Source organism: Neodiprion pinetum, chromosome 2, assembly GCF_021155775.2.
Source record: "Neodiprion pinetum isolate iyNeoPine1 chromosome 2, iyNeoPine1.2, whole genome shotgun sequence".
Taxonomy (NCBI): Eukaryota; Metazoa; Arthropoda; class Insecta; order Hymenoptera; family Diprionidae; genus Neodiprion; species Neodiprion pinetum.
The window spans coordinates 43,225,479-43,252,071 of record NC_060233.1 but is presented as its reverse complement, the minus strand read 5'-3'; the positions used below and the strand labels follow the sequence as shown (position 1 = coordinate 43,252,071).

The window sequence follows — 26,593 nt, the reverse complement described above, 5'->3', positions numbered from 1 at the left end:
GAGTGACAACCATGTTTAGCCTTACACCATGTGGATGAACTATGTCATTAGAATTCATTAGGAATGCCGCGGTGCAGCCGCCTGGCGAACGGACATTGTAATAAATACGATAACTAATCACCTACCAAGACATCCCTAATATTGTTATTATTAAGCTCGCGCTTTATCCACGCAATCAAATAATAACTTTCACGCACCTATTACTGACCCCTGAAGTACAGCCAGAATGCATGAGCTCCACAATACAGTGTCCTGGCCACTGTCTGTCGAATGCAAGTGCGGCGTTATTATATCGTCTCCCGACACGTAAGAAAAAACAGTCAGATTTCAATAAGATAAGAAAACCTAACGAAGAAACACGTGAAACGTGGAAAAACGGAATCAAATTTACATCCGTTTGTTATTTTGGCGACGAAGTTGACCGGTGTTATTCTACGTTTCACGTATTGGAGCTGCGCCAGGGGCCAACGCGGTTCAACATGCGCGGTGGGTCGAGAACCCCTGCAGTTCTCACCGTCGTCAGCTAGCGCCGTATGCTGTGAGAGTGACCAGGAATAGAAAGCCTTATTGCCAACGATGATATTTATGCGTGGGTTTGATGCCGCGGTAGGCTGACTCCGATCCCGTATCAATGATTGATTTCCATGATCTATTTGATTTCCGAAGCCAATGCTCTCGATCAGCTGAGCGACCGTCGTTTGAGATTCAAGCCGTCCGAGACTCACCTCGCAAAATACGCGCATCCCTCGAGAAAATCTATCGTCCGGAGGTATAACGACTTTTGGCAACATTTTACATCGCCAGCATAAGAGGGGCGGGGAGGGGAGGGTCCGCCGTTAAGCTACTTACCAGATGCTTTTTCGAAAATTGGAAAACCACGAGGGATCCCTACGGATGGTTGTAAACGCAGTCAGGTGTCGCTCGAGGCTGCGCCTGTGTCACGGGGGATGAAGAGACGGAGGAAGAGAGAGAGAGAGATGGAAGGTGGAGGTCCCTGAGTTATCGTTATGAAAGTACTCAGATTTATGGGGAAAGGAGAACACTTCTCCTGTGATCAAGACTATGACTCCTGCTAACCGTTAATCGCGAAAGTTGTAACGATCTGCTAGAATTTCGCGATTGATTATTACTGACGGGAAATAGCAACTGCCGTGCTTTATGATTAGGAAAATTTCGAAAACGTATAACGTACATCGGAAATGACGAGACCTCATCTGTCAGAAAAAACATTAATTCGGCTCAATTAAACGTATAATTCTCACGCTGAAAATAAAATCGCGCACACTTTTTCAATTGACTTCGTTCTTCGATGTACACAGTGGACGAAGGATCATCACGAATTCATAAGACTCTGTAAGTAGCCTACGCGCGGATTTGCTACTGAATGCTTGTGGTACCATCGACATTCGACTCGCATGTTTGCGATACTCGTCCTCTTCTATGCCTTGTTGAATCTGTGTCTGAGGCGCATATAAGATAAATAAATTGAATTCCACGATGCCTTTCAACAGTATAGATTAAAAATTTCGCACCACGTCACGTCACATCCATATATATTTGCAAAATGACACGTGTAACAAGCCGCAATGGCTCGACGTTGACATAATGGAACCGAATCGAATATATCTACAACTCACTGAGAAATCATCGAAGAGGACGCGGCGACACCTTTATTCGTGGCATGCTATTAATTGAAAACGGTCGAAGTACAGGGTCGAGAGGCTAGCTATTATTATATCATGGATGAAAAAATTGACGGCAATCGATTGATGTCGCCGTTTCACCAGCGTGACATTAATATTCATCATAATATAAACGGCCTCGAATTGCAACCACATAGGCTGAATCCGAGAGTTTGGCAAATCTTCAGTTCGATAAATCCGTCGATGCGATTTCTTGTTATAAATAAAATAGATCATTACCAGCATTCGGGCTGTTCTATCCGAAATCCCTACACGACCGTTCCAGATCATAATTTACAGTCAGTTTTAAATAGTTGCCTGGACTCAATTTCTTACATACTGCGTACCTACAGGTCGAATATAACTACGTCACTTACAAGACCTTCTCTGTCGCGAAACCATTCGTCCTGTGCGTGAGACAAAAGAATTATTACATCATAATCGTGAAAAAGACTAGGTGAGGTCTGAAGTATCCAAATATTTTACGTCAAATAAACGCGAGAATCGATGAAAGATTTATCGGACAAGAAATGTTGATAGGAAAAAAGTTGGCACCACGAGTAAATATCGTCCGATCGTGAAAAATCGCGTACGCCTACCTATTTGGAATTTCTGGTATCGTCGTAACCCATTGCTGTAGGTTCCTTGCAGTTCGAAGAATGAAAGTGTTGGCGTTGCGGACTTATAACGTACAACACCGAGTGCAGACGAATGTTTCACCATCGGTATATCAATTATTGGCTTGGTCCACGGACACGATGGACTGAGACCCCGCAGCCCTATAGGATTGAGTTTAATTTGAAACAATTGGACCGCACTATCTCCTCCCGCCTGCAATACCCTATCTGCTCTCTGGTATCCTCTATTATCGGCACGAGGGATGCCACTGACCAACACATGCCGACACAGACCAACGCTACCTACTGAACACCACGTCATGCCGAAATACTAATAGATTCAAGTATCGCGGTATTTGTTTCTCTTTTTCTTTCACGATATCGATAAATTATCTCGAAAAATTACGCAAGAGCGAGGAATTCTGTTTTCCAGCGAGCCGGATGTACTCGATCAAAACGCAAGGCATTGAACAAGAGAATCCACTGTTATTTCCACACAGAAGATTATAGAATTCCTTCTTTTCGGCATCACCCGAGTATTTAAGGATAAAACGACCCAAGCTTTGGACAAAGGGCCACATATGCACTTATTATACATACTACATAGGTAACTATAATATGTAGAACGAAATCTTGGAAATGCAGGTCTTGATTAAAAGAGACACATCATTCTTGTCAACGTTCCGACCCTTGGTGTGGGCACTCCTCAGAAAATGTATTTATTCATACCCTATACAGTAAGAAACAAGAAATTTCAACGAACAAATAAATGAATATATGTCCTGAGGAGGGCCCACACCAAGGGTCGAAACGTTGACAAAAATGACGTCTCTTTTTTCATGAAGACCCACGTTTCCAAGATTTCGTTTTCAATATAAATTCTGAGGTCAGGATGATTTCTTCATACATAGGTCGTAGACTCGACGTATACCTACGCTTTACATTACGCTACAATTTCTGATTATAGAGCCATGCAGAGATCAAAAGAGAGAAACGGAGTAGAATCACGTGAAATGCGGTCAGTAACGATTACATGTATGCTCCTCTTTATACTCGTCTCAGTGCGGTTGGGGCACGCGTTTATAACCTACGCACGATACAAAAAATGCTCAACTCGGTAAACGCGCCGGAAACGCAAGCAGCGGCGCACACTTGACGAGAACCTGATACAATAATTAAAACGGTAAGCGAGAAACGACGTCTAGGCAACAGCAATGGCTGGTATGTAGATCCTTAGTAGAGCAATCGATAACGACTGCACTATGTGGGGTAGTCTCGGGTTTCAAAAAAAGCACCAGAAGACAGCGTTTAAAGTTGCCTCGGGGAAATTTGACTCGGAATTCAACAGCTCTTTGAACTGAATTTACCATCACTTTAATTAAGAAGTGCGGTGAACGCGTACCCTGAACTTTGTTGCAAGTTCTGCCATCGGCTGAGCAAAGAATATCAGCTTCGGATATTACCGAGTGAGAAAATGTAATACAAATAACAAACACTTTTCTTGCATAACTATCAAGGATGTGGGTGAAAGGGTGGATGGATGAGCAGGGTACAGACCGAGTATTCGATACGACGCGATGAGGCATAAAAGAGCTACGCAGAACTGTTTTCACAGGCACGCGGTACTCTTGCAGAGCCGTTTGCATCAAAGAGGCAACGAAAAACAAACGATAGGAGAAAAAAGGGCCGATGAAGAAACCGAAGAAGCGAAACCCTTGAAATTCCTCGAGTATTTTTTCAATGGTTTTCAGGCGTCTGGGGATGCTTTCTGAAAGTCTCGGGTCATTCGCTGGGCAGGCGGACTCGAGAGCGTATAGTTGATATGCCGGCGGGAGTTAGGCAGCCACGGGCTATATTTAAACAGACACCGTGACGCCGCCCTCCCGAAAAATCGAGGAAGACCCTTCCTCTCGTTCGAGAGTGACAGAGATGGGGATCTCTACTATGAGAAAACGAGGTGGAGCCGATGACAGAAAATCGAGAATAACACCTACTTGCCACTTCCGGCGCGTAAGAGTAGACCAAGTATAACCACGGTGTTCGAGAGCCCGGCTCGGCTTGTACACCAATTTATTATTCCAGCCATCGTACACATGAGCTTCAAGAAATGACGCGTAACTGTATCTGTATTCCGTATGGAGCGGTTTGCGTCCCGAAGTGTCCGGCCGGCGCACGTGTCCATTCAACTTCCTTCTTTGCACGTATATGCGCGAGAGAAGCTTAATTCTGCAGCGACACAGTTTCTGAGAAATTATTATTTCCGTGTGCATTTTTATTAATTTTTTGCCGACGTAGAAAGGTTAGATTCAAAAAACTCATGATGGTAGAAGACTAGACGTCCACTGATTAACCATCGGTTATTCCCTGCATGGGCTACTCCTTGTGTTCGATGCTAGATATGATTATTTTTCAAAGCGTTGTTAAATTTTGATGGCCCGCTGCTTGCAGATCGTTCCAAGTGAAGCTTACGAGTGCGGAAAACCCCGGCTAATTTTGTCAGACGCGTGCGAATCTGGCGTTTACTTGAATACGTTCGCGCCTTCACGCACACCCGGAATATGTAGGTCGTAAAATCGAAATGGTTCATGGAAATGAAAAACTTTACGTTAACGGCGAAGATTCATGTCATGCATATTCGATATCACGATCATTTGATATTTCCGTGCCGAGAGTATGCGCGTTACGGGCCTCAGCTTGCTGAGTTTGTGTTGCATAAGTCGTGGAGGATATGCAGCTTTCAATGGCCGGATGCTTAATGTGCGCTTTCCTATAATTAATACCGCGATGAAGTTTCTTTAATTCGGATGTACGACCTCTCTCTACACTAATTATAAACAAAACGTAACTGACCCCGGGGCCGAATTCGCGCGACGGCGAGAATTTCTATAGTTACGGGTGTCTGCAGGGGGATCGGAACGCGACACTGCAGGCCCAGGGTATTGCAGAGGTTTGTTTTTTGTCCGGCACGTGGCATTTGCCATCGCGTCGCTGGTCCCCAGCGAATGCAAGGCTAGTCTGGGCTTGTGCAATTATGCAATGCAAATTGACTCCATTAAGTTTATCGACCGGCACTATACACATGCCGGCAAACACGGAATTAGCGTGTAAGCGATATTTGCCGAACGACTTAGTTATTTGAAGCATCGAGATGACGAACGTAACGGCGTTGACGACCTCGGACCTCTTTTGACCGATGAATATTTCTCCCTCGCCAACTTCACTTTTTCAATATGCCGATTCAACTCTTCTTTTATTCTCACAACTTCGCTGGTAAAAGTTCCCGAAATTTTACATGATCTCATCAACAGCGAGGAGGTAAAGTCGTGTCACCGTCTTGACATCCGGTAGAGACTACACACAAACCGGCAACACCGTCTTCTATATCAGCTAGTGCATGGTCAGCAAAACAACTTGCCGAAGGAACTACCGATGAACTTTATCATACATTGAGCAGGGACGAGATACGCGATATGCACATGTTGCGTATTCAGTGGAACAACGAAGGCTGGCTGACATCAAGTTTCGGATAGAAGGCGAAATTGATTCATGCTCACGCTTTTACCTCGCAACTGCAGTCAACTTACGTAACTCTTGTAAGAAGACATTTCTGTTCCGAATCCTTGGGCACAGGAATCCTTGAGCCGATCCTCTTGGTTATAAATTAATTGCAGACAAGTAAAACTTGAACCGGAACCAACACTTGTTAACTCTTTGATACGAACACACACTGAGGCAAAATGCGTGAATGGATCAGTTCGATTGTCAGGTAAGATCCTAACTCCACGCTGCTTGGTAAAAGATTTAAAACTCGGTACAGGGGACCAGCACGCAGCTTCGCGCCGCTGTCTGTTCTCAAGTAGTTTAACTCGCTGCGCACGGATCTCAGGAGTCGGCGACTGCTCGCGCGATTCGTGCGCTAGTCGCCCGCGAGACAAGCGCGAGCCAAACCTTAGCGCCTCGACGATGCAGACGTACGACTTCCCTGCTGTGTCCGAGCCTGTGCCCGGCCCTCTGCACCGCTCAACTCCGCACTCTTCGCGCCAGCCCTATTTTAAGACTGGCTATAATCTCTTTCTTCGTCTCTGCGTCTCTGGCTCAGGCGAACCTCACACCGACCGGTCGTTGCCTTAATCGCCGGCGGTCAGCTGGAATTTGTGAATTGATAAGTGAATTCACTATCAGTTTGACGCTGACTCTGGCAAAAGTTCGCCAAAATAGAAAGTCTATCCGCCGTACGAATGTAAGCTGTTAAAATTAGTCTTTTGACCGCGATTCAAGAGACGGCTAAGAATTTTCAGCATTTACTATGTTTGATTCAGATCAATCATAAAAGCATTCCGAACATATTACATGTTCACTTTTCGCACACGATGTAAAATAGCGGAATCCCCCCCCACACGCGGAAAACACCGGTACCAGCACTAACAAGGAAAGTATCCCAGGTTGATCTCTCGGATATGATTTCTTCTGTAAAATGTTGTAGCAGGCCAAGAACTAAGCGACACGTATACTTTGTTAACTGCCATTAAACACTTTAAGGAGGTGAAGCCACCCTCCAAGGTAAGGCGTGTCAAGTGGCGATTTTGCAGTTGCATCGACATGAAGATAATATTTTTCAACCAATCCAATGGGAAAAGTTTTTTCATGACAAGAAATGAAAAACGTAATTCTCTCAATTAAAAGAAGAAAATAAACACTGCCAAATCACCCCTTGACATGCCTTAATTTGAAGTGTGGTTTCACCCCCTTAAAGTGTTTAATAGCAGATGAAAAAAAAACACGTTTCGCTTAGTTTTTGGTCTACTGTAACATATTACAAAAGAAATCAAATCAGAGATCGACCTGGGATACCTCCCTTGTTAGTGTGAATGAGACCTCGCGGATATATCGGATATTTTGATCAGCTGTACTTAAGGACTAACTCAGGAGATTTGGGAGGAGTTACCGCCTGCCATCCACTATATCTGGTCGGCTGCAAATCTAAAGCCAAGGATGCCGCTGACCCTGGGTAGTACGGCATCCTGGTCACCGTGTATGATGTTCATATTATTCCAATACCAGGATCAAACTTGAAAAACTGAATAAAACGATCCCCCAAGGCGTAAAACTAAAATAAAGAGAAATATCTTTCAGTAATATGAATTTAACTTTAATGCGAATACTGATAAAAGATTCAAGAGCCCTACGGGACATAGCGATCGGTAATAGATTACATTTGAATTACATGGGCACCGTGCGAACGTTAATTTCAAAAAGGTATAAGTATATACGCTAGTACCTACAGTCAATCCAATCCTCTGTAGTCTGTGCATGAATTATTGTAACACGTTTAAGTGCGCACTCAAGTATTGACACGCTGGGATTGTGACATGGTTATTCATTGCATGGTGGGCAAGTAATTGAAATTGATACATTACACTAAGAGAGTTAACATTTACGTGATTATCTCTGCTTTGTGATTAGGACGTATTTCTCACGGGGAATGAAAAATCATTATCTTCCCTACGTTGACTCTGCAAGTCCCTTAACTCTCCTGCTCTACACTTTTATTATACTTTCAGGAATCAAATTTTGTGAGTACCTACCAGAGGATGCTCACCAGATCCCACTGCGGAGCAGCCCGCAATGATTAATATTACTCTGGGCAGATTCGTCGGGGCAGATTTCGTTATTCATTCACTAAATATTAATCTGTCACAGTCATGCTGCACGAATAGATTACCTGTTCCTATACAAATATATAATCAATTTAAAATTGATTCTTTTTTCTTCACTATTCTTACGATTTGCATCGCAAATATTGACTCTTGGTAAAGCTTGTGTATACGGGCCGCCGGACCAAAGTAGGGCACTCAAGGCGAAGAGAACATGATGATGGTTATTAGAATGATATGTTCCTACTCCTGTTTACTTATTACTGAAAATAATATTAATTTTCGAAGTTGCAAACAAAAACGCACATTTGTCATGCTGCGATCAAGTAGAACTGCTCCAACAATGTGGAAGAGGGTGAAAACATTTCCTGCTAAATTTTTTATCTACCCCAGTTTATCCTGGTTTCCTCCAGGTTGAAAATTAAGTCAATTCGTGTACACTTGTATGACACTTCGACCAGATTTGAGTACAACAATCCACAATCATCAGCAACGTCTTTGGACGTTAAATTGATTTCAATTTCAACTTTCACATTCTGTTGCACATAGTGTGGTAATCCTACTTACAAATCCTCCGAAATATTACCCAAATCAACTCATATGGTGAGTTTGATGTGCTTCGGCGGTATTATCACAGAAATCATTTAATGCAGGTATTCTACATCACCGGCGTTGGACAACGGGTTCGGTCTATTGTAGACAATTTGTTACGTATGTTATACCAGCAATTGAAACGCTTGCTCCAATCTAACGTCAGACTTATTGTTTAAGAACGGTGCATCGTGATTTTACGGTTTATGTTAAATTGCAACTGTTAACATTTCTGACCCATTCGAAATTAAGGCTTCAGTATTCTTGTCTCCGAAAGGCAAAACGAACGGCGTGACACATGCTGAAAACGTAGCAGGATGGATTAATCTAGATGTTGCAAACTTTTTTTCTACCGCTCAGCCTAAATACTGATCTCTGTGGACTTGCATTGAAATAAGCAGCGACGGCTCTTATGCGAAGTCGCGCGTTCAGGCAAATACTGAAGTTCTCAGCCTTATTGTATGCGACCCGCAGTGCAGAGGCCAGTATCTCGTTTTGTTGTCGTGAGTCAAGAACTATTTCGATGAGACTTCGAAGTTCGCGAATACTCTGTAACACGGCGCCACTGAATGGTCTCAGTGGTAGCGCCGCTATAACCCGGTGACGATAACGAAAATTACTATTCTAACTAACAAGCGGGCGTGCTACGCGGTTAATATGAATTTTATTGTACCCATCTACTACTCGGATTAACCATTGAATTTACCATTCTCATTTATCATTACTCGGTTCATACGTCCGAATTCGCTTCTTGGAGTTACACGTATAGTTTTCTTTTTCCATCTGTCTTGAAGGAAATTGGTCGAAACTAAACTGCATCGTAAACTCGAATCTCATCCTGAATTTTATTACCAGAAATCTTGTCACGGTAATCAATTGAAGTACAGTACAGTATACAAGGTACAGGCGAGTCGTCATGGAAGACCACCATCTAATTTGGTGTTTCATACGACACGGTTTATACTAGTGATCTCACATGGGTTGAATAACAGTTTTTATGGGTTCATCGACGTTGTGTGACAAAGACAAGATTTCTTCTGAGAAAAAGAGTAGATTTCGTAAAAAAAAAAACATCTAGATTCGTGTATCTTTGCTGATTTCAAAACTGTCAAAGTTATCACGTTTGACAATATCTTTCAATATTCGTTGAATTAAAATAAATGAAAAATCATTCAAGATGGTTAAAAAATGATTTTCAGGTATTGTTTATGCGTCTGAAACGGCGAGTCAAATTGAGACAAAATAAGATAGGGGTGACTGTATATTTGAGAATATTAATGTTCGGATAGACGGCGCAAAAATTGATTACACTTATTTAGATGTGTATGTAACAGCGGAATCAGTATCGAAGAAAAATACACTATTGTTCACTTGCAGAATTTGACTCGCCAGCTGACTCATTTCGTTTTCGTCGCCACGATTTTCTAGTGAAATCGACGTCTTGCATTTTCTTCACTTCCTACCGATGCTCGACCAAAGCCGATCCGTCAAAAATTGCAGTGGCTCAACATTTGTTGATAAATGATCACCAGTGCCGTATCTGCATTCATACAATACACCTTCGATTGCGCAGGCGCACCGGGACACGTTGTTCTATTTTTATTGCTTACCGAGTTACGAATATTCACAGGAAAGCGAGAATAATCCTAGAGAACTAGCTTTTACGAAATAGAACGACTTGTATTCCCCTTGTCAGTGGTAAAAAAAATAATCTTGGCTTGAGTATTTTCTTTCGTTTTTGGCCGCTGACTCAATGGCGTTATATTTTCATCCACGATAGATATACAAATTGGTATGTGATTGCAGATGTTGCTCATGTGACTTTAAATATCTTCCAAGCTCAGAGATCACTCCCACGTGCATCCGTTTCGTGATATCGTTTCTGTACTTTCAGTTGCATTCAGAAAAATCTGAATATTTTTTTCCTCACAAATAGTAAACTACGTGCCGCTAGTGCTATTCCGATGTTTACATACTCAAAGCCACGTATACCTAACCTGTTTTTCCATTTTCATCAAACCTAGGCCCTACGGAGCTTACTAAACTGGTACGGCGATAAAACTATTTCGAGTATAGAACTGTGCGGATCTGGGCCAGCTATTGTTTACAATACCTCAACTATTCTTAGCTCCGTCGACCACTGCTCAATCATTTCAAGCTTCTATTACCCCTGAATCACATTCCAAACTTATAGATATTTTCATGGTCAGTCGATCACAGATCGAGTTAGCCGGTACTGTACATCCGCGAACGGTCAATGTCAATAATTATGATACGTTCGTACAATTAGATTCGTACATTATCGTTCATTATTCCGTCGACTGGCACCAGTTGTAGCTTATGATTCGATTTCAAGTATTCTGAATCCAAGATACTTTGACCCTTCTAATTTTAAATCAATCGATTCAGTCGACCAGCTCAGATATAGCAGCCACACCGAGAAGCCACCTGTTACGATTACGCGTCAACCAGTCTCGGTCAGCACCAATGTTATTGGACAGGGTTGCAGGAAATGATCTTCTTATCGAACCATGTGTCATTTAAAATGTGAAATGGGCGTGAGAAGTCATGCGGCAAGGTCTCTGATCTTGATTGTACCCTGTATGACCACATCAGTTTCCTATCACTCGAGTTGTCAAACAATCCACGATCCACTAGTCATTCTACTCTCGAAATCAGCCTACGCCAATAAATGATTATCCGAATGATTCTAGACCCTAGACCACGGCCAATCCATTTTCTAGCGTTGCCAACTTTCGGTTGGAGTTTCGGTATTCCGGCGAAACATGAAATAATTAGCTCCGTTCTGACTCGTTACTTTCGGCATCTGAAAGTCAGATTAGATACGATACCTACTGCAGAAATCCAATGAACACAAACCCCACAGCCGTTGGTCAAATTTCTCTGTCATCGTTCATATCTCATTGATCGCTCTGAAAAATGACCCGAGTTCCGTAAATCTGTATAATCACCCTACACCCTATAATATCAGTGAATACTTGTGGTGCAGTGAGGTCACGTACCTACTGTGATTGAAAGTTACATCAAATTACATTCTGGAAAGGATTAGGGTGAGAGGAGAATTTTGTGGATCGATCCTGTATTCGAAAATAAAACTACGTATCCTTCGAATCAGCAAATCGTCTGGTCATTATCGGCGATAAGTGATCCGTGAACTTCGTGCGATGCCGCGACGCGTTCGACACCGTCGAAAATGTTCACCGGTTAGAAATAATCTACTATGTACCGTGGTCTAGTGTATTCTTGGCACGCTTGCATCAAGTTTGACCCAGAGAACACCTAACGGTTTAACCATTCAAATCTGAGCTCTTATATCGCCGTGAACAAGAGAACATAAGCCGGAAAAGCTTCGAGCGCAAGGCCATCCTCCCTGTATGGGCAGGCTTTGGGAGGAGCGTGGTTCCCTGAATAGATGTCAATTATGACAGATAAACTAATGACATTGGTATTATTGGTTGGCAGGAGGCAGGAGGATGGTTTGCGGGGTAAGACTTTTCGTCAGTGCCCAGGTTATTCTGGGCCGGTCCTTAATATCTGGAATTCTTCACCAGAGAGAGCGCCGAGAGTGCGCGAGCGTCCGCGACGGCCGCGGTGACGCCAAAGAGGCGAACCATCGAGAAGTCTGCGGGCTTCGGGCTAATCTCAAATTACGCAGAGGAGCGCTCGCACGGCTGCTATACTTCTTTGCCCGCCACAGCTCACAGCAACCATTTATAGACACTCGAACAGCGGGGCACGGTGGGAGGCTAAGGAATCCAAATGAAAACCATCATTTCATTACTCGATTTTTTTTCCCCACTCATTTTGCGAGAAAACTTGAGATCACGTTCATACGTCGGTGATTAATTGCAGGTTACAGAGTGCTGGTCCGATTGATAACCGCAAAGACAACGCTATTGTTGACGTTGCTGTTACCATTCTTTTCCCCCCTTCCGAATCCAGCATGTTGACAAGGACTGAACTTTAAAAGATAGGGCAATACCCTGATCATGTTTCGCCTTCAAGTATGTACCAAACGTGTAACCTAGATGGCTTGATGGAAAAATAGTTTTTTACCTGTATCCGTAAGAATAATCTGGTGGATAGTGGTTCTTACCTTTCGCCGTCAAGCAAATGAATCGATAGTGAATCTGGTGAAAAATGCTGGCCAGCCGTTCGATTCGCAGAGACCGGATCTGATAATGGATTGACCAGGAGTTGGTTGAAAAGGATGAAAGTTTGGCCAGAACCTGCGGGGTCGAAGAATTTTCTGTTATCGGTGGGCAGGCTGCAGGGGATGCGATATGCGCTGGCAGCGATTCAAATAGACCGATCTGGAAAGAAGTGGCGATGAGGAGAACGGGAGCCCAGGCGAGCCGGGGGTGCAACAGCCTTAGGTCTGTCCGGTATCGTGGAAGATTTGATGCAGATATGAAATTATTCGGTCCCACGATCACGTTGGCAATGTTTTTGGAAACGGGGCGGAGCGGTCAGGACGCATGCGTCGCCGCTGGTAGTTTTTACGGGGCCATGGAGTTGCCGTCGAGTCATACGAACGACGGGTCGCGCACTACGAGTAGGGCGCTGGTCGGCTCCGAAACGCAACACACGACAGAGCGACTGACGAAGGCTGGGACAGACGTAGACTTACTCCTCGCCCATCAATTGAATAAGACTAACCGCGGACGAAGAGAAGTGAAGAGGAAAGGAAAGCTTCGTTTCTTAGTGAACCCATATAATAATACGGCAGCGATCGACTAGTCCATAAATAAAGATGTCTTCCTCAGCGGTAGCGAAGAGTTCGAAGTACACGTACCGGTCTTCGGGTGGTGCGGGCTCTGCCGATGTTAGCATCGAGTACAGCGCCGACCTGAGCGCTCTCTCCAGACTCGAGGTATGTTACACATTTTTTTTCACACATCTCTCGACTTCTCTTCCCAAGTGATTTAGGCCTTCGATCATCGGCTAACTGTGGATACGCGTACGCTGATCTGCGGCTGGAAACGAGCAATATCTGCACCGCGACTGCCGGTTACACAGCGCGTTTTTTGAGCCGAGCAAAGTGTATCCAAATTGCGGAAAACTTTTGTGTGAGTGATTATGAAGGTATTGTGAAACCGTAAGATTCAATAAAAGAAAGTGGAACGTCTGATGATCGCCTTTGCTGGGACTATGCGATGCTTCTTCGAGTGGTTTCAAGACCGCCGGAAAGATATTTTTTCAAGACCACGCCGTAGATTTCATCATTCTGGTTATCCAAAATGGCGGATGAATAACTACGTAACAGTGTGAACTAGGCTGCCGGGCTCGCTGGCATAACGTAAATACCGGATCGGTTGTGAGCAATAATTGATTGGGATCTTCTCTCTTCGACTAAAATTTTATGAATCGCACTGGAAATCTCACTGTCGAATCACCGTCATGCAATGTAAGATAAAAACGGGGTTGTCGTTGCCGTGACCCTGTGCCCCATAAAAGTGAATGAAAATGATGAGGTTCCGTATTTTAGAGTGAGAGAGAAACATGTGTATTGAAGTTCAGTGACCAAAAGACACGCTCAATGGCAACTGACCAAACCAAAAGTGGATGGATACGGCTACGGTGGCTACCGGATAGCTGAGTCCGAAAATAGTACTGGATTATTTTTAAATAATACAACGGTAACGGTTAATCGCCGGAAAACCTTAACGATTAATCATCCCGAAATTCTAAATGCATTCGTAATATGATGATAAAAAAAATAATTGGATCATAGTAAGGCTAACGTACTTTTGTTTAGCGGGAAAAGTTAATATTTTTTCGTAAGCTAAGGCAGTGGATTTCGAAATTGAAACTATCAAATAAAAATAATTAAAAACAAGTAAATAAATATATGGCGTAATCGATCAACTTTGTTTCGTTTTTAATTCAGATTTTTTCCTCATACCTCGTATTAATTTTATGCATCCGTTCTTTCATTTCAGGACAAAATTCGCCTGCTCCAAGATGACCTGGAGTCTGAGAGAGAGTTGCGTCAGAGGGTGAGTTTCTGAAAATTGTCCTAGAACATGAGAAAAGAAAAAAAAAAAAAATCTGTCGGTGTTGAAATCAGAAATCGACGCTACAGCTGCATAGCAGAATAATTCTTGAGTCAAGTAAATAACGATTTCGAAAAATTTACGCTAACGGCAAATGCAAAATTTTTTATTTTCGGTTATACAAGTATTAAGATTTGAATTTCAACTTGTGGAAGAAAGAAAACCTAGTAGATTGGCAGAAGGGGAGGGGGGGGGGGGGCGGCGGCGGAGAAACGGTACGGGGGCAAGAGGTGTTGAAGAATGTCCAGCTCACGCTGTGTCTATTTTCAGATGCTCAGGCCTTCAGAAGCTCTTCGCATTCTGAATTCTTTCATCATGTTTCATGCTAATATGAAAAATCGTAGTTTACCCCAAAAATTGTTCGGCCCTTTACTTTCAAACACGCGTTCTTATATCCAATGAACCAAATTTTTAACCCCCGGTCGAATCGAAATATTGGCGAATATCAAATGTCGTCGATTTGTAATTACATCAACAAGGATGCTGAGGCGGAACAAATCGACGCGTGGACTCTTTGTAGATCTTTGATCGTACGATGAACCTTTTGTCGTTTAAAGCGTACTAAGCTTGCAGCTAATTTTGATTGACTCTGTTTCTGTGTATCTCACGTAAACAATTGGGCCACCGCCGATTGGGCCTAGGCCCGCGTAACTTGAGCAATTGCCAAGAGCTGCGGTTGATGCGTACGGGGAAAAATTTTGTCGGCAAGGTCCGTCATGGAATACCTTTCGGCACAACGGAGATACTTACCACTTCCGAAGTGGTCCTTGGATCGCAAGTTTCAAGTATACGCATAAGCGACGCCGTTCAAGCGGTGCTTAAGTTATCGATAAATTTTAAAATCGGTGAACGATGTTGAAACGATTATCCGTATCGCATGAACAAAGTCAGGTGACAAATATCTTGTAGGTACAGAAGGTTACGCAATTTAAATGACAAGCGAAATGACGGTTTCTGTATTCGTAATATTAATAAGGCTACTCTAGAAGTGAGTCGGCCAACCGAAATTAGACTGAAGCTATTTAAGGAATATGACGTCATGTGCACCCCAAGGGGATCAGTACCGTCGCGTCATCATTAGCGTGATATCAAATTTTGCGGATCACTGGATTTTAGCGAAATGGAAACGCATCGGTACGTCTCATGAGGGTTTATAACATAATAAGAGAACTTGAACGCTCCGATGATACCTTCGTGCCTGGACACCGTTCTGCCCTCATTGCATTGGTTAATTTTAGAGATTAACGGAGTTGTTCCGTTTTGCAGATCGAACGCGAGCGCGCCGACCTGAGCGTGCAGGTAATTCAATTGTCCGAGCGCCTTGAGGAAGCTGAGGGCGGTGCCGAATCTCAGGTAAGATGTTGCATCTTTGAACGACAGCTATATGCATGGGATGAATATAGTATCACGTGCAAGTCAGAAACCATTGCGTATGACTTACCACCGTACAATACGACATTCTTGCGTTATTTTAGTTTGAGATCAACAGAAAGAGAGACACGGAGTTGGCGAAGCTTCGTAAACTTCTTGAGGATGTTCACCTGGAGAGCGAGGAAACCGCACACATTCTCCGCAAGAAGCACCAGGAAGTCGTCTCCGACTTTCAGGATCAAATCGATCAACTCTCCAAGGCTCGTGCCAGGTGGGTAAAGAATCCCAGAAGTCAATCTTAATCTCCTCGTCCCATGTTGCTCTGGACAGGGCTGATGTCGTGGGTAATTAGTATTAGTGGGAGAATTGAAAAAAATCCAAGTCAAAAAAGGTGTCACGAGTCCGCTCACGATTCCAGCGTGATTCATCGGCGCTTGCTCGACGCACCGCTCGGGTAACATGGAAATAAGAAATTACATCCACCCCGGTGATTCACATACGGTATCTAAGGTAAATATAGCTAGTCCGTGGAAAATATCTGAAAATTTCAAAGCGTATGCCTCCGTGGCTGGCCAGGGTCCAAGCACAGAAGTCTCCACACCTGAAATACATAGAGCGTCCGGCAGTTTCTAAACATAGACTATCGTCCCAGCGACCGGCGTGTATCGAACACAATGTTACAAGGACGTCAACGGATAATAAGTGTCCCCGCTAATTGTTTTGGCGGAATACTATTTCTGGTACAGGTTCGAGAGTGACATAATATGTCCATCTCCCAATTTGTCGAGATGTTAATATTATGGTCACCAGTTTGCAATGGACTTACGACTCGCTCTGGTATATATACCATCGACATATGAGAGCAAGAAGAATCTCAGTCATCTATTTTTGCTTCTGCATGTCTGCGACACACTCCACGAAAACAAAGTCGCGGAATGTTGTCTTTCACTGGAGCCTTCCTCCTGTTGTAACGACTTCCGGGTTGGAAAGCTTTAGACAGAAGCCCAACAGCGAATGACAGTTGTCACGTGTCGACGATGCCATCGTATCGAGCTGTGAAATGTAAGGTTTGAAGCATCTCGGGAATTCGTTATGGTTCTAATTTTGAAACGATACAGACTGGGTGACGAAATCGACATAAGTAATAATATCTCCATCCTTGAAGAGTATAGATCGATAAAATTGACCTTGTCGAAATTCTATTTGGACCAATAGCTCGGACTTCATATTCTGGTGAATATGTGAAACGTTTTTTTTTTTCATCAAATTACCTATCGCACGTACTATAAGTCCACATCGGAAGAATTAGAAAACCAACAATAATTTCTGAAAAAAGGGACGCATAGTTCACCTGTTGAACGGGCATCGTGGCTGAGGAGGGCAACGTCGCCGCGGTGCTCACTCTCGTTAAAATAGCGAGTCCAACTACAGGGCGCTCTTTCTCTTCTTCCCTCTCAGTCGCTCTGCTTATGACTATTTTTAACCCCGGGAGTCTAAAGCATGCCGCAACCCAACGTTGGCGCGCCATATTAGTCCACGCCACCGGTCCACGACTATCCCCCACTTTACTCGAAACCGAATGGCTGACACCTTACACCTTACACCTTTCCACGCGCATTGCGTAGGTGGTTACGAGCTTACAGAAATTTTTCCCAAAAAATGTATCACCCGTTGATTTACCACTGCACAGATTAACAAAGCCAGGATGCGAAGTGGGATTTAAAAGTTCACAAATCCATCGGTTGACTTTTAATTCGTACACAGAATCACCGCAGTGTCTCAGATTGGAAATTTTTATTCACTTTCAGAGCTGACAAAGAGAAGGGAAAATTCCAGCAAGAGGTTTACGAGCTGCTCGCCCAGGTAGACTCCGTGACGAAGGAGAAGCTCCTGTCCATCAAGACAGTCGAGAAGCTAGAGATTCACGTTTCAGAACTGAACGTTAAGATCGAGGAACTGAATCGCACTATCGTGGATATTACCAGCCACAAGACCCGTCTCTCCCAAGAAAATATCGAGCTCACTAAGGAAGTCCAAGACCTGAAGGCAAGTGCTGGGGTTCCACTTGGACCATTATTACACGTGTATTACGCCCTATCCCGTCCTCTCGATACCTTTCCGAGCAACTTCAAGATAATAATGGTCTACTCATAAATTTTAGGTAAACATCGAGAACGTTGTTTACCTGAAGTCACAGATTGCGAGCCAACTTGAAGATGCCCGACGCCGCCTTGAGGATGAGGAACGCCGTCGTTCTTTGGTTGAAGCCTCTCTTCATCAGGTATTTTCAAAATAACGACATTTTGAGGTGCAAGATTCGCCTGCAATTGCAGGTGATATAGTAAATCAAGAGTGGCAATTGATTCTGGATCATAACACAATCACTTGTAGGTCGAAGTCGAGTTGGAATCTGTCCGCGTACAACTGGAAGAGGAATCCGAGGCTCGTCTAGACCTGGAACGTCAGCTTGTCAAGGCCAACGGTGAGGTGTCCATCTGGAGGTCCAAATACGAGACCGAGGCGAATGCTCGCGCTGAAGAGGTCAGTGAATCTATCGATTCTTGAACCTCGTAATTTTTCACGAACATCTTCGTTTGCAAAACAGGTTGAGGAACTTCGCCGCAAGTACTCAGCTCGCATTCAGGAACAGGAGGAACAAATTGAGACCCTTCTGGTGAAGATCAACAACTTGGAGAAGCAAAAGTCACGTCTACAGTCTGAAGTAGAGGTTCTCATTATCGATCTCGAGAAGGTGCGATTGGCTTTCTTTCTAATCCAGCGTTATTCATATCATTTTCTAACATACTCTCGGAAGATTCATCGATAACCTTGTTACGTCGTTTCCAGGCCAATGGAACAGCTCGGGAGCTCCAGAAACGCGTAGAACATATGGAGAAGGTCCACATCGAGCTTAAGTCACGGTTGGAAGAAACTGTTCAGCTGTACGAGCAAACTCAACGCGACCTGCGCAACAAGCAACAGGAACTGCAACGTACGAATGCTGAGCTCGACAAGACCCGCGAAATGAAAGATCAACTGGGTCGCGAGAACAAGAAGCTTGCAGGTTTGTAAGGCAAAGCTATTCAAGTTATCCATTGGAACGCGTTACATCTCCTACCTTTATTATTGCAGACGATCTATCCGACGCTAAGAACCAGCTGGCAGACATGAACCGACGCCTACACGAGTTGGAATTGGAACTTCGTCGCCTGGAGAACGAACGCGAGGAGTTGGCTGCCGCATACAAGGAAGCCGAAGCAGTGAGTATATTTGCAAGGGGTCTAATCTCCACGATATTAACTGCATCGCTTATTTGAATCCTTCTTTCCAAAAAATAGGGCCGCAAGGTTGAGGAACAGCGCTCTCAGCGTTTGGCTGCTGAGCTGAGCCAGTTCCGTCACGAGGCTGAGCGTCGCCTCGCGGAGAAGGACGAGGAGTTCGAAGCGTTCCGGTACGTGGATGTTTTTCAAAATTGGGCCTAGTAACAGAAAGTTTACAGGAACGCGTTGATCGAGTCATTTTAATAATTAGCGAAATGCACGCGTGCTATCAATGCAAATCGTTGTTTCAATGTTAGATCTTGCATCTATGACTAAACTGATTCTTTCGGCAAGACGGTAATGGTATAACCGATCGATAACGTGCGCTACCGCTGCTCACCCAACATCTGTCAATACATTGATCGTATGCTAGAGGATATCATGTTTTGGCTCGGAGCATCCTATGGCTGATGTAATCTTGATTATTTTTATTCGATTGTTACGCTGTCTTCTGATTCATCATCGGCTATTTACATCGGACATTTACGTGACACACATTCAAATAATTATCTACAGAAGATATTACATATCTTGGGTGAGAAGTGACGAATATTTGTCGGCGTAGTCGGATACTCATTACTCATGTAAGTAATTTAGAAGAGTCTCTTGGTTATCGTATAAAAACAAATGATCAATATTGGCAACTGATGGTGATCAAAAAAGGACAATTCGATGGGTCAAGTCATGATACATGGAGCCTTCCCAGAATATCCTTCAACCATTACTATTTTCTCTTATTATACATATATGGTACTTGGTAAAAAAAAAAAAAAAAGAAAAAAAAAACTCTATCACTATATGTAAAACACTGCTCAGGACATAATTGGTATGAGAAAGCTACCAGATATCTAGCACGAGGCTGTCATCACATCTCTCTATTAATACTGAGGTATGCTTTTGTGAAGACATGGTCCATTTATTAGAGAGAGAGAGACTCTGATTGGCTACACACAGCGTTTCAACCCTATTAAGCAATCAATGAAAAAGCTACAAATGAAACCCCTGCATGACGACGTGCTTCAATTTTACTTAAACGTCAGTTAGCATACGTGTGCCTGTGTCACGAGAGCAGGTCCTGCACATACCGCGCAGCTGTCAGTCTGGCACCTTTTAACTTCAGTAGGGATGCTAGGCAGGAAAAGACCGCACCCTTGAAGCGTTTGTCACAAATAACAGATGGTGAAAGAATTCGGTAATACCTGAGGATAACGTTGCACAAAAAATTACAAGGATTGAAGTTGAAAAATAGAACAGAAAAGACACTATAAAGAGGTGGGTGAAGAAACGGTGACAGCTGACGCTACGAGGAAACTTCAGAATGGCGTCGCATGTGCCGCTCTCCCATATGCCGTTAGAACCGAAATGGCGGCATAGGCCAACATTCGTTTACAACAAGAACTATGCATACGGGATCAACTACTACCAACCAATGATCGATTACATCGATGAGCGAGAAAATCGAGCCAGAGCCAAGTCCGAGTATCCCCACCTCCCGTGGTCGGACAGTCGCGCGCTCTGGGAGGACAAAAAGGTGCAGACTTACACGCCGAGAGATCTACAACGATTGGCGGTTGACGCGGAGGTGCAGGCAAAAGATCATCTAAGTACATTTAAGGTAAACCCTCTCCGCAAGTTCTTTTAAACGCAACGTCAAGGATTTTTGAGGAAAGGAAAGCGTGGTGTTACAAACTGGCACGCGACTCGGTGGCGACTTGACCTTTTCAATTCTAAATTCGTCTCAGCGGAAGGTGCACTCTGAGTCTCTGGTAGTCTGATAGCGCATCGTGATTTACGCTAATGGAATCGTAGACTCGCGGTAATCAGCGTTGATTATTTGAATATTTATAAACGAATTCGACTAAGCTGCCACTACGGCGTCAGCGAGAAATTAAACCGGTCAAAGCTCTAGGTTCCATGTGCGGGTTTCGAGTGTTTGAGATTTGTTAAACGGAAAACGCCTTATATCGCTATTCCGCGCAGCCAAGACTAGCAAAGTGAAGAACCGTCGAAACTTCGACACGCCAGTCGGCCTGGTCGTTCAATACGGAATGGTAACGCTGACGAAATCCGTTCGATTCCATTTTGGACAGAAAGCAAAGCTGCTCTGTGAAGTCGGTGCCAAGTCGGTAGCCCGTAGTGATTTTTGCAGCAAATTATTTTAATACGCGAATATCTATGCCTGGCTACTAAATGCTTCGAAGTATAATTTCAAACCGCCTGTGAAGAAATCGTTGTCGATGAAATTTCTTTGTTCGTGATACTTTTCGGAGTGCTGGGTAAAAGCCAGGACTACTTGCACGTGCTTCATAGGAATTTTTTTTTTCTGTGCTATAAAAAACATTCAATTGATTTTCACTAACTAACCTTAGAAACGTAATCTTAAGGTTGCCAAGCGTTCGGACTTCAGCCTTTCAAAAACAATTCACGCGAGTCACGTAACGAAAGAAATTTTTCCGAGGAAACGTGTCATCTGCAGACCCGTTCAAGTGCGTCCAAGAAGCGAGCCCCGAAAAATAGAGCGAAAAATCATGAGCGATTTGGAACTTGGATCTCTGCAGGACGTTCAGACTATAAGAGAGGTGAAGGATGCTCTGGAACACGGCAGGCGTTTACGCGGAAAATCTGCCAAGGCTATAGAGTTTCATTTGAAAGCTGACGCTCTGCAGAATCTTTCGCAAAGCCAGGAATTGGCAGATATAAGAAAATTTCAAAGAAATGCTGTACACGTCCTTATGGATGACAGGATGCACTCACAATTTATGAGCAACAGAGCGCGGATGGCCAGGGACGATCAGAAGTTCCTGGAGCCTCTCGACAACCTCAGCCATGAACTGAAGGAATTCGAGCAGAAGTCGAGCGGCTATTTCTTGGACAAGAGGTAGACAGACTTCGGCACGGGATCCATGTGATCGCTAGGCATATAGAAACTAGTCCTCAGATGGAAATAACACAAATCTGGTTTTGTAAAATAATCCAATCGCAAGTACCCGTGAAACGGAGTTCAAACCCAAAATACAAATCTCTACGATGTAGTCCCCAATCCTTCTCACTACAACGTTTCTATCTCTCTTTGTGAATAATTGTGTTGATTGTCTGACAATGGACCGATTCTCTATCCAGAAATAACTTCTGGAGTTGCAGGCTTATTGTTAAACAAACTTGTTATTTTCCAACAGCAAACAGACCAGCATTGAGATCGAACAGCTAAACGCCCGCGTCGTCGAAGCCGAGACCAAGTTGAAGTCCGAAGTAGCTCGCGTCAAGAAGAAGCTGCAGATCCAAATTACCGAATTGGAACTTTCCCTGGATGTTGCCAACAAGAGCAACATCGATCTGCAGAAGACGATCAAGAAGCAATCCCTGACATTGACGGTAAGGAAAACTTGAAAGTGATCTCTTTGAACGGCGAAATGGTTCGAGACACAAGTAATTACAACAAACAAACAAATACAGATAAATAATTGACAATGCTGTTTTCAGGAATTGCAATCGCACTACGACGAGGTTCAGCGCCAGCTGCAGGTGACTTTGGACCAACTCGGCATCAGCCAGCGCCGTCTCTTATCCCTGACTTCGGAGCTCGAGGAAATTCGCGGCAACTACGAGTCTGTAAGTTGGTGATAGTCAAATATTCGTAACCGCAAGGGTGTGCTGAAGAGAAACAAGCGCTCATTCTTGTCTCGTCTTTAGGCCCTTCGCGCGAAGAGATCTGTCGAGCAGCAGTACGAGGAGTCGGTTAGCCGTATCAACGAGCTGACAACGATCAACGTGAACATTTCCTCAGCCAGGGCGAAGATTGAGCAGGAATTGGCCACCCTCGCTGGTGACTACGAGGAAGTTACCAAGGAGCTACGCGTTAGCGACGAACGGTTCCAGCGCGTCCAGACCGAACTCAAGCATACTGTTGAAATCCTGCACGACGAGCAGGAGCGTATCGTGAAGATTGAGGCTGTCAAAAAGTCTCTGGAGATCGAAGTGAAGAACCTGTCCATTCGGCTTGAGGAAGTTGAGGCCAACGCTATCGTCGGCGGAAAGCGCATCATCAGCAAACTCGAAGCCAGGGTGAGTACTACGATCGTCTGACTTCTCTCTTCTCCCCTTCGTTGTTAATACCGATTCGCGCTAATCGCTGAACGAACCACTGATCTACGTACAGATCCGTGATCTCGAGCTTGAACTTGACGAGGAGAAGCGCAGACACGCAGAGACCGTGAAGATCCTTCGCAAGAAGGAGCGCAACATCAAGGAAGTGATGATCCAGGTAGAGGAGGACTCGAAGAACATCGCCCTCCTCCAGGAGGCACTAGACAAGTCGTCGCAAAAGGTCAACATCTACAAGAGGCAGCTCCAGGAACAGGAGGGCATGTCCCAGCAGAGCGTTACGCGGGTGCGCCGCTTCCAGCGTGAACTTGAGGCCGCGGAGGACCGCGCCGACACCGCCGAGAGCAACCTGACCTTGATCCGTGCCAAGCACCGCAGCTTCGTAACCACATCGACGGTGCCCGGGTCTCAGGTATACCTCGTGCAAGAGACGAGGCAGGACGTTTAGGCCACAGCACAACCCATCGCAGCTCTGACACCACACCGTCATCATCACTATCACGTAGGTTTTGAAACAGTCCATCGACTGGATTGCTTCGTCGGCGCTGAACAATCGCACATTCTTTTTCATGTCATTCGACTATCTCTCTCCGGCACTTTTTTCACGTTTTCAAACGATTTCACAGGCACTTCCGAATAACAACGAACAACTTTGTACAACGATCATTGGCAGCTGAGAGTTCATCAGATATACCAGATATTGCTAATGGATGGGCGAGAGGCTGCTGCGGCCCAAGCCAAAGGAGAACCTTCCAGCTTCAGAAACTGTTTCTATCCGAGTGTAAACGAAACGAAGAATAAAACTATACGTATAATATAACACCAACTTGCGACGTAATTCTCGTCCCCGAAGAAGCGCGTCATTTAAAGATCATCAATTACTAAGATATATCATTATAAATATAAACTAAGTAAAAGAAAAAACAAAAACACATACGTCTATTATACATACTTGTATTTAAATAATAATAATAATAATAATAATAATAATTCTATTCTATTCTATTGTCTATATTATAGATAGGTACTATTGCCCATACACAACTCTTTCACTGTACGACATATACAATAGCTTATGTCATCTTTAATTTAATAATAAACTGAAACACGTACGTACGACATAAAAAAAAAATTGGAGAATCTTCCATATACATATACAATAGCAACAACAACAATAATTATTGTTCATCGCTGCTCCGGAGCACTGGTCTTGTTACTGAATAAAGATTTCCCAATATTTTTTGTATAAATCCAAGCCGTAAGATACAACCCCTGCTTACTCGTACACTGCATTCGCTTGTATTCATTGCAGAGGTATAGTTACTTCCTTCCTGGCAATAGTGAGAAATTAAGTAAAACCATGGAACATATTAAATCATTATTCATAATAATATGTACGTATAACTGTTATTAACCGAATTCCAATAGTCGCCGCAGTTTGGTGCAACCATCATCGTATAGTATTAATATGTTCGTTAGATTACAATTAATTAAGACATTAAGACAAAATTAACGAAAGCCACGATTCAACACGGCTCTCGATTTACTAACAACGTTAGAATTACAGATACGGACCAGTACATAATGTTAAGTATTTACTCATTGTACCTGTACGTCGAGGTTTCCACAGCACCAAGCCGCAATCTTTTCAGTGAAGTCTCAAGTTTACCTGTCATTATCATATATATTCGGCATATTAACGGGAGGGCGAATAATTTTATGAAAAAAAATAATCCATCTGGAACGATATTTGTGGTGAAAGATATGAGGTAGCTAGAACTAACCGCATACGAGTTATAATTCGAGCAATAAGAAACCAGTAACTGCGGAAATACGAATTTTCAACATCCGGCATCTCGCAATAAAATTAGAAATCTGAATCTATAGAACATACTCGTATTACTTGATACAGGAACTGCGCACTGGTAATTTTATATGGTCATGCCCCCCCCCCCCTCGTAGTATCCACGCGACAAAACAAATGTGATAAATTTATAAAAAGAGATCAGTTAAAAATCAGTTGACATTGAAAGTCTTATACTATCTTGATCTTGTTAACCCTTACCTTACCCGATCATCGATTCTATCTATTCGGCTATGCGACAGTGATACCATCTACCTGGTTGGGATGTCATCAATAGTTGTTTATGTAAATATGATGTCGATTGTGATCGATCAAAAAAAATTTAAATAATATGCCTTCTTCGCAACATGAAACAACTGGTGGTGTAGATAGATCTAGGTTTTTTCCAACAGGCATTTGTCGTATGCTTCCGGAAGAAAACGAAAAAATTGTTCTCACACTAACTTGACATCGAGCTACAAGGAAAAATCACTCGCAGAATAAAAAAGTACGTTTTACGTACGACAGTCGGGAAATAATTGCAAAAAGTATGGTGTAAGCGAAAATTTTTCCAAGCATTTTAAAACTTTTTGAATCCAGAAACTCGAAAATCTTGAGTCTAGGCACTGCATGAGCGTTGTAATAGAATAAAAAATATATTTTGGCTGTTAGGAATTAATTCCTTGTGTACGTACACGTCAAATACTAATTCTGAACAAATTTTAGAATTTTACTCAGTCTCTTTATCGTCCTTCATTGAGTTTTATAATAACAGCAACGACAATGCCCAAAGTATAACGCTTTCCCTGTGGAACTTTTGTACAAATTGAAGCTATACACCCAATAGATCAGTAATTCCACCATTTCGGCAGGGCGCGGGCGTGATATTTGAGGTACGCGTTTAACGCAGTTGAGAAAGAAGTAACATTAGATAGCGGTACCCGTAATGATGATATTTTCTCATATCGAGGTGTACGAAAATCTGCTTACTGCACTTTGCAATGTCTTCGCAATTTCAAGAATGCACTATTTAAACTACGGTCTTATTGTACCGTTCATTTGTATGATGCTTCAACAGACATTCTTGCTTAAATAAATTCGATTATCATTTTATACGCGAAAAATGGGAAAAATTTTGTTCAGCAATTGAATAATTATTGAATGTGTACATAAAATGTGTCAAGTATCGTATGAAAATGATATACGAATTTTCACGAGTTGACGCATGGCTAAGGGTGTAAGTAATCTTACGGTGAGAATTGTGCATGGTAAGTGATTGGACCGCGTGTGTTCAATGAAGGCATGGTCATATGAATTATTCATAAGTTTCTCTTTTT

General features: G+C 43.3%; 3 protein-coding genes across 3 annotated transcripts in view; 2 read left to right on the top strand and 1 right to left on the bottom strand.

Annotated features, from left to right (window-relative positions):
* Positions 1 to 6,243, bottom strand: part of LOC124212329 (serine-rich adhesin for platelets) — a 29,297-nt gene extending 23,054 nt beyond the window's left edge. The window contains exon 1 of the mRNA XM_069133971.1: positions 5,884 to 6,243. Coding sequence (XP_068990072.1) covers positions 5,884 to 5,904 — 21 coding nt within the window. The 5' untranslated portion in view covers positions 5,905 to 6,243. The remainder of the gene's footprint in view (positions 1 to 5,883) is intronic.
* A 6,843-nt stretch (positions 6,244 to 13,086) lies between these two features.
* Positions 13,087 to 24,614, top strand: LOC124212617 (paramyosin, long form). The gene is made up of 16 exons (XM_046612856.2): positions 13,087 to 13,438; positions 14,508 to 14,564; positions 15,888 to 15,974; positions 16,097 to 16,263; positions 17,801 to 18,038; positions 18,154 to 18,273; positions 18,384 to 18,533; positions 18,598 to 18,744; positions 18,840 to 19,056; positions 19,125 to 19,252; positions 19,331 to 19,443; positions 22,489 to 22,684; positions 22,793 to 22,921; positions 23,003 to 23,374; positions 23,469 to 23,915; positions 24,040 to 24,614. Exons 1-15 carry the CDS (start codon positions 13,319 to 13,321, stop codon positions 23,859 to 23,861), a joined length of 2,634 nt encoding a protein of 877 aa, XP_046468812.1. The 5' UTR covers positions 13,087 to 13,318; the 3' UTR covers positions 23,862 to 23,915; positions 24,040 to 24,614.
* On the top strand, positions 19,450 to 22,481 carry LOC124212620 (paramyosin, short form). The gene is made up of 2 exons (XM_046612862.2): positions 19,450 to 20,927; positions 21,697 to 22,481. The coding sequence occupies exons 1-2, from the start codon at positions 20,631 to 20,633 to the stop codon at positions 22,192 to 22,194; spliced, it is 795 nt and encodes a 264-aa protein (XP_046468818.1). The 5' UTR covers positions 19,450 to 20,630; the 3' UTR covers positions 22,195 to 22,481.
* Positions 24,615 to 26,593: the final 1,979 nt, after the last annotated feature.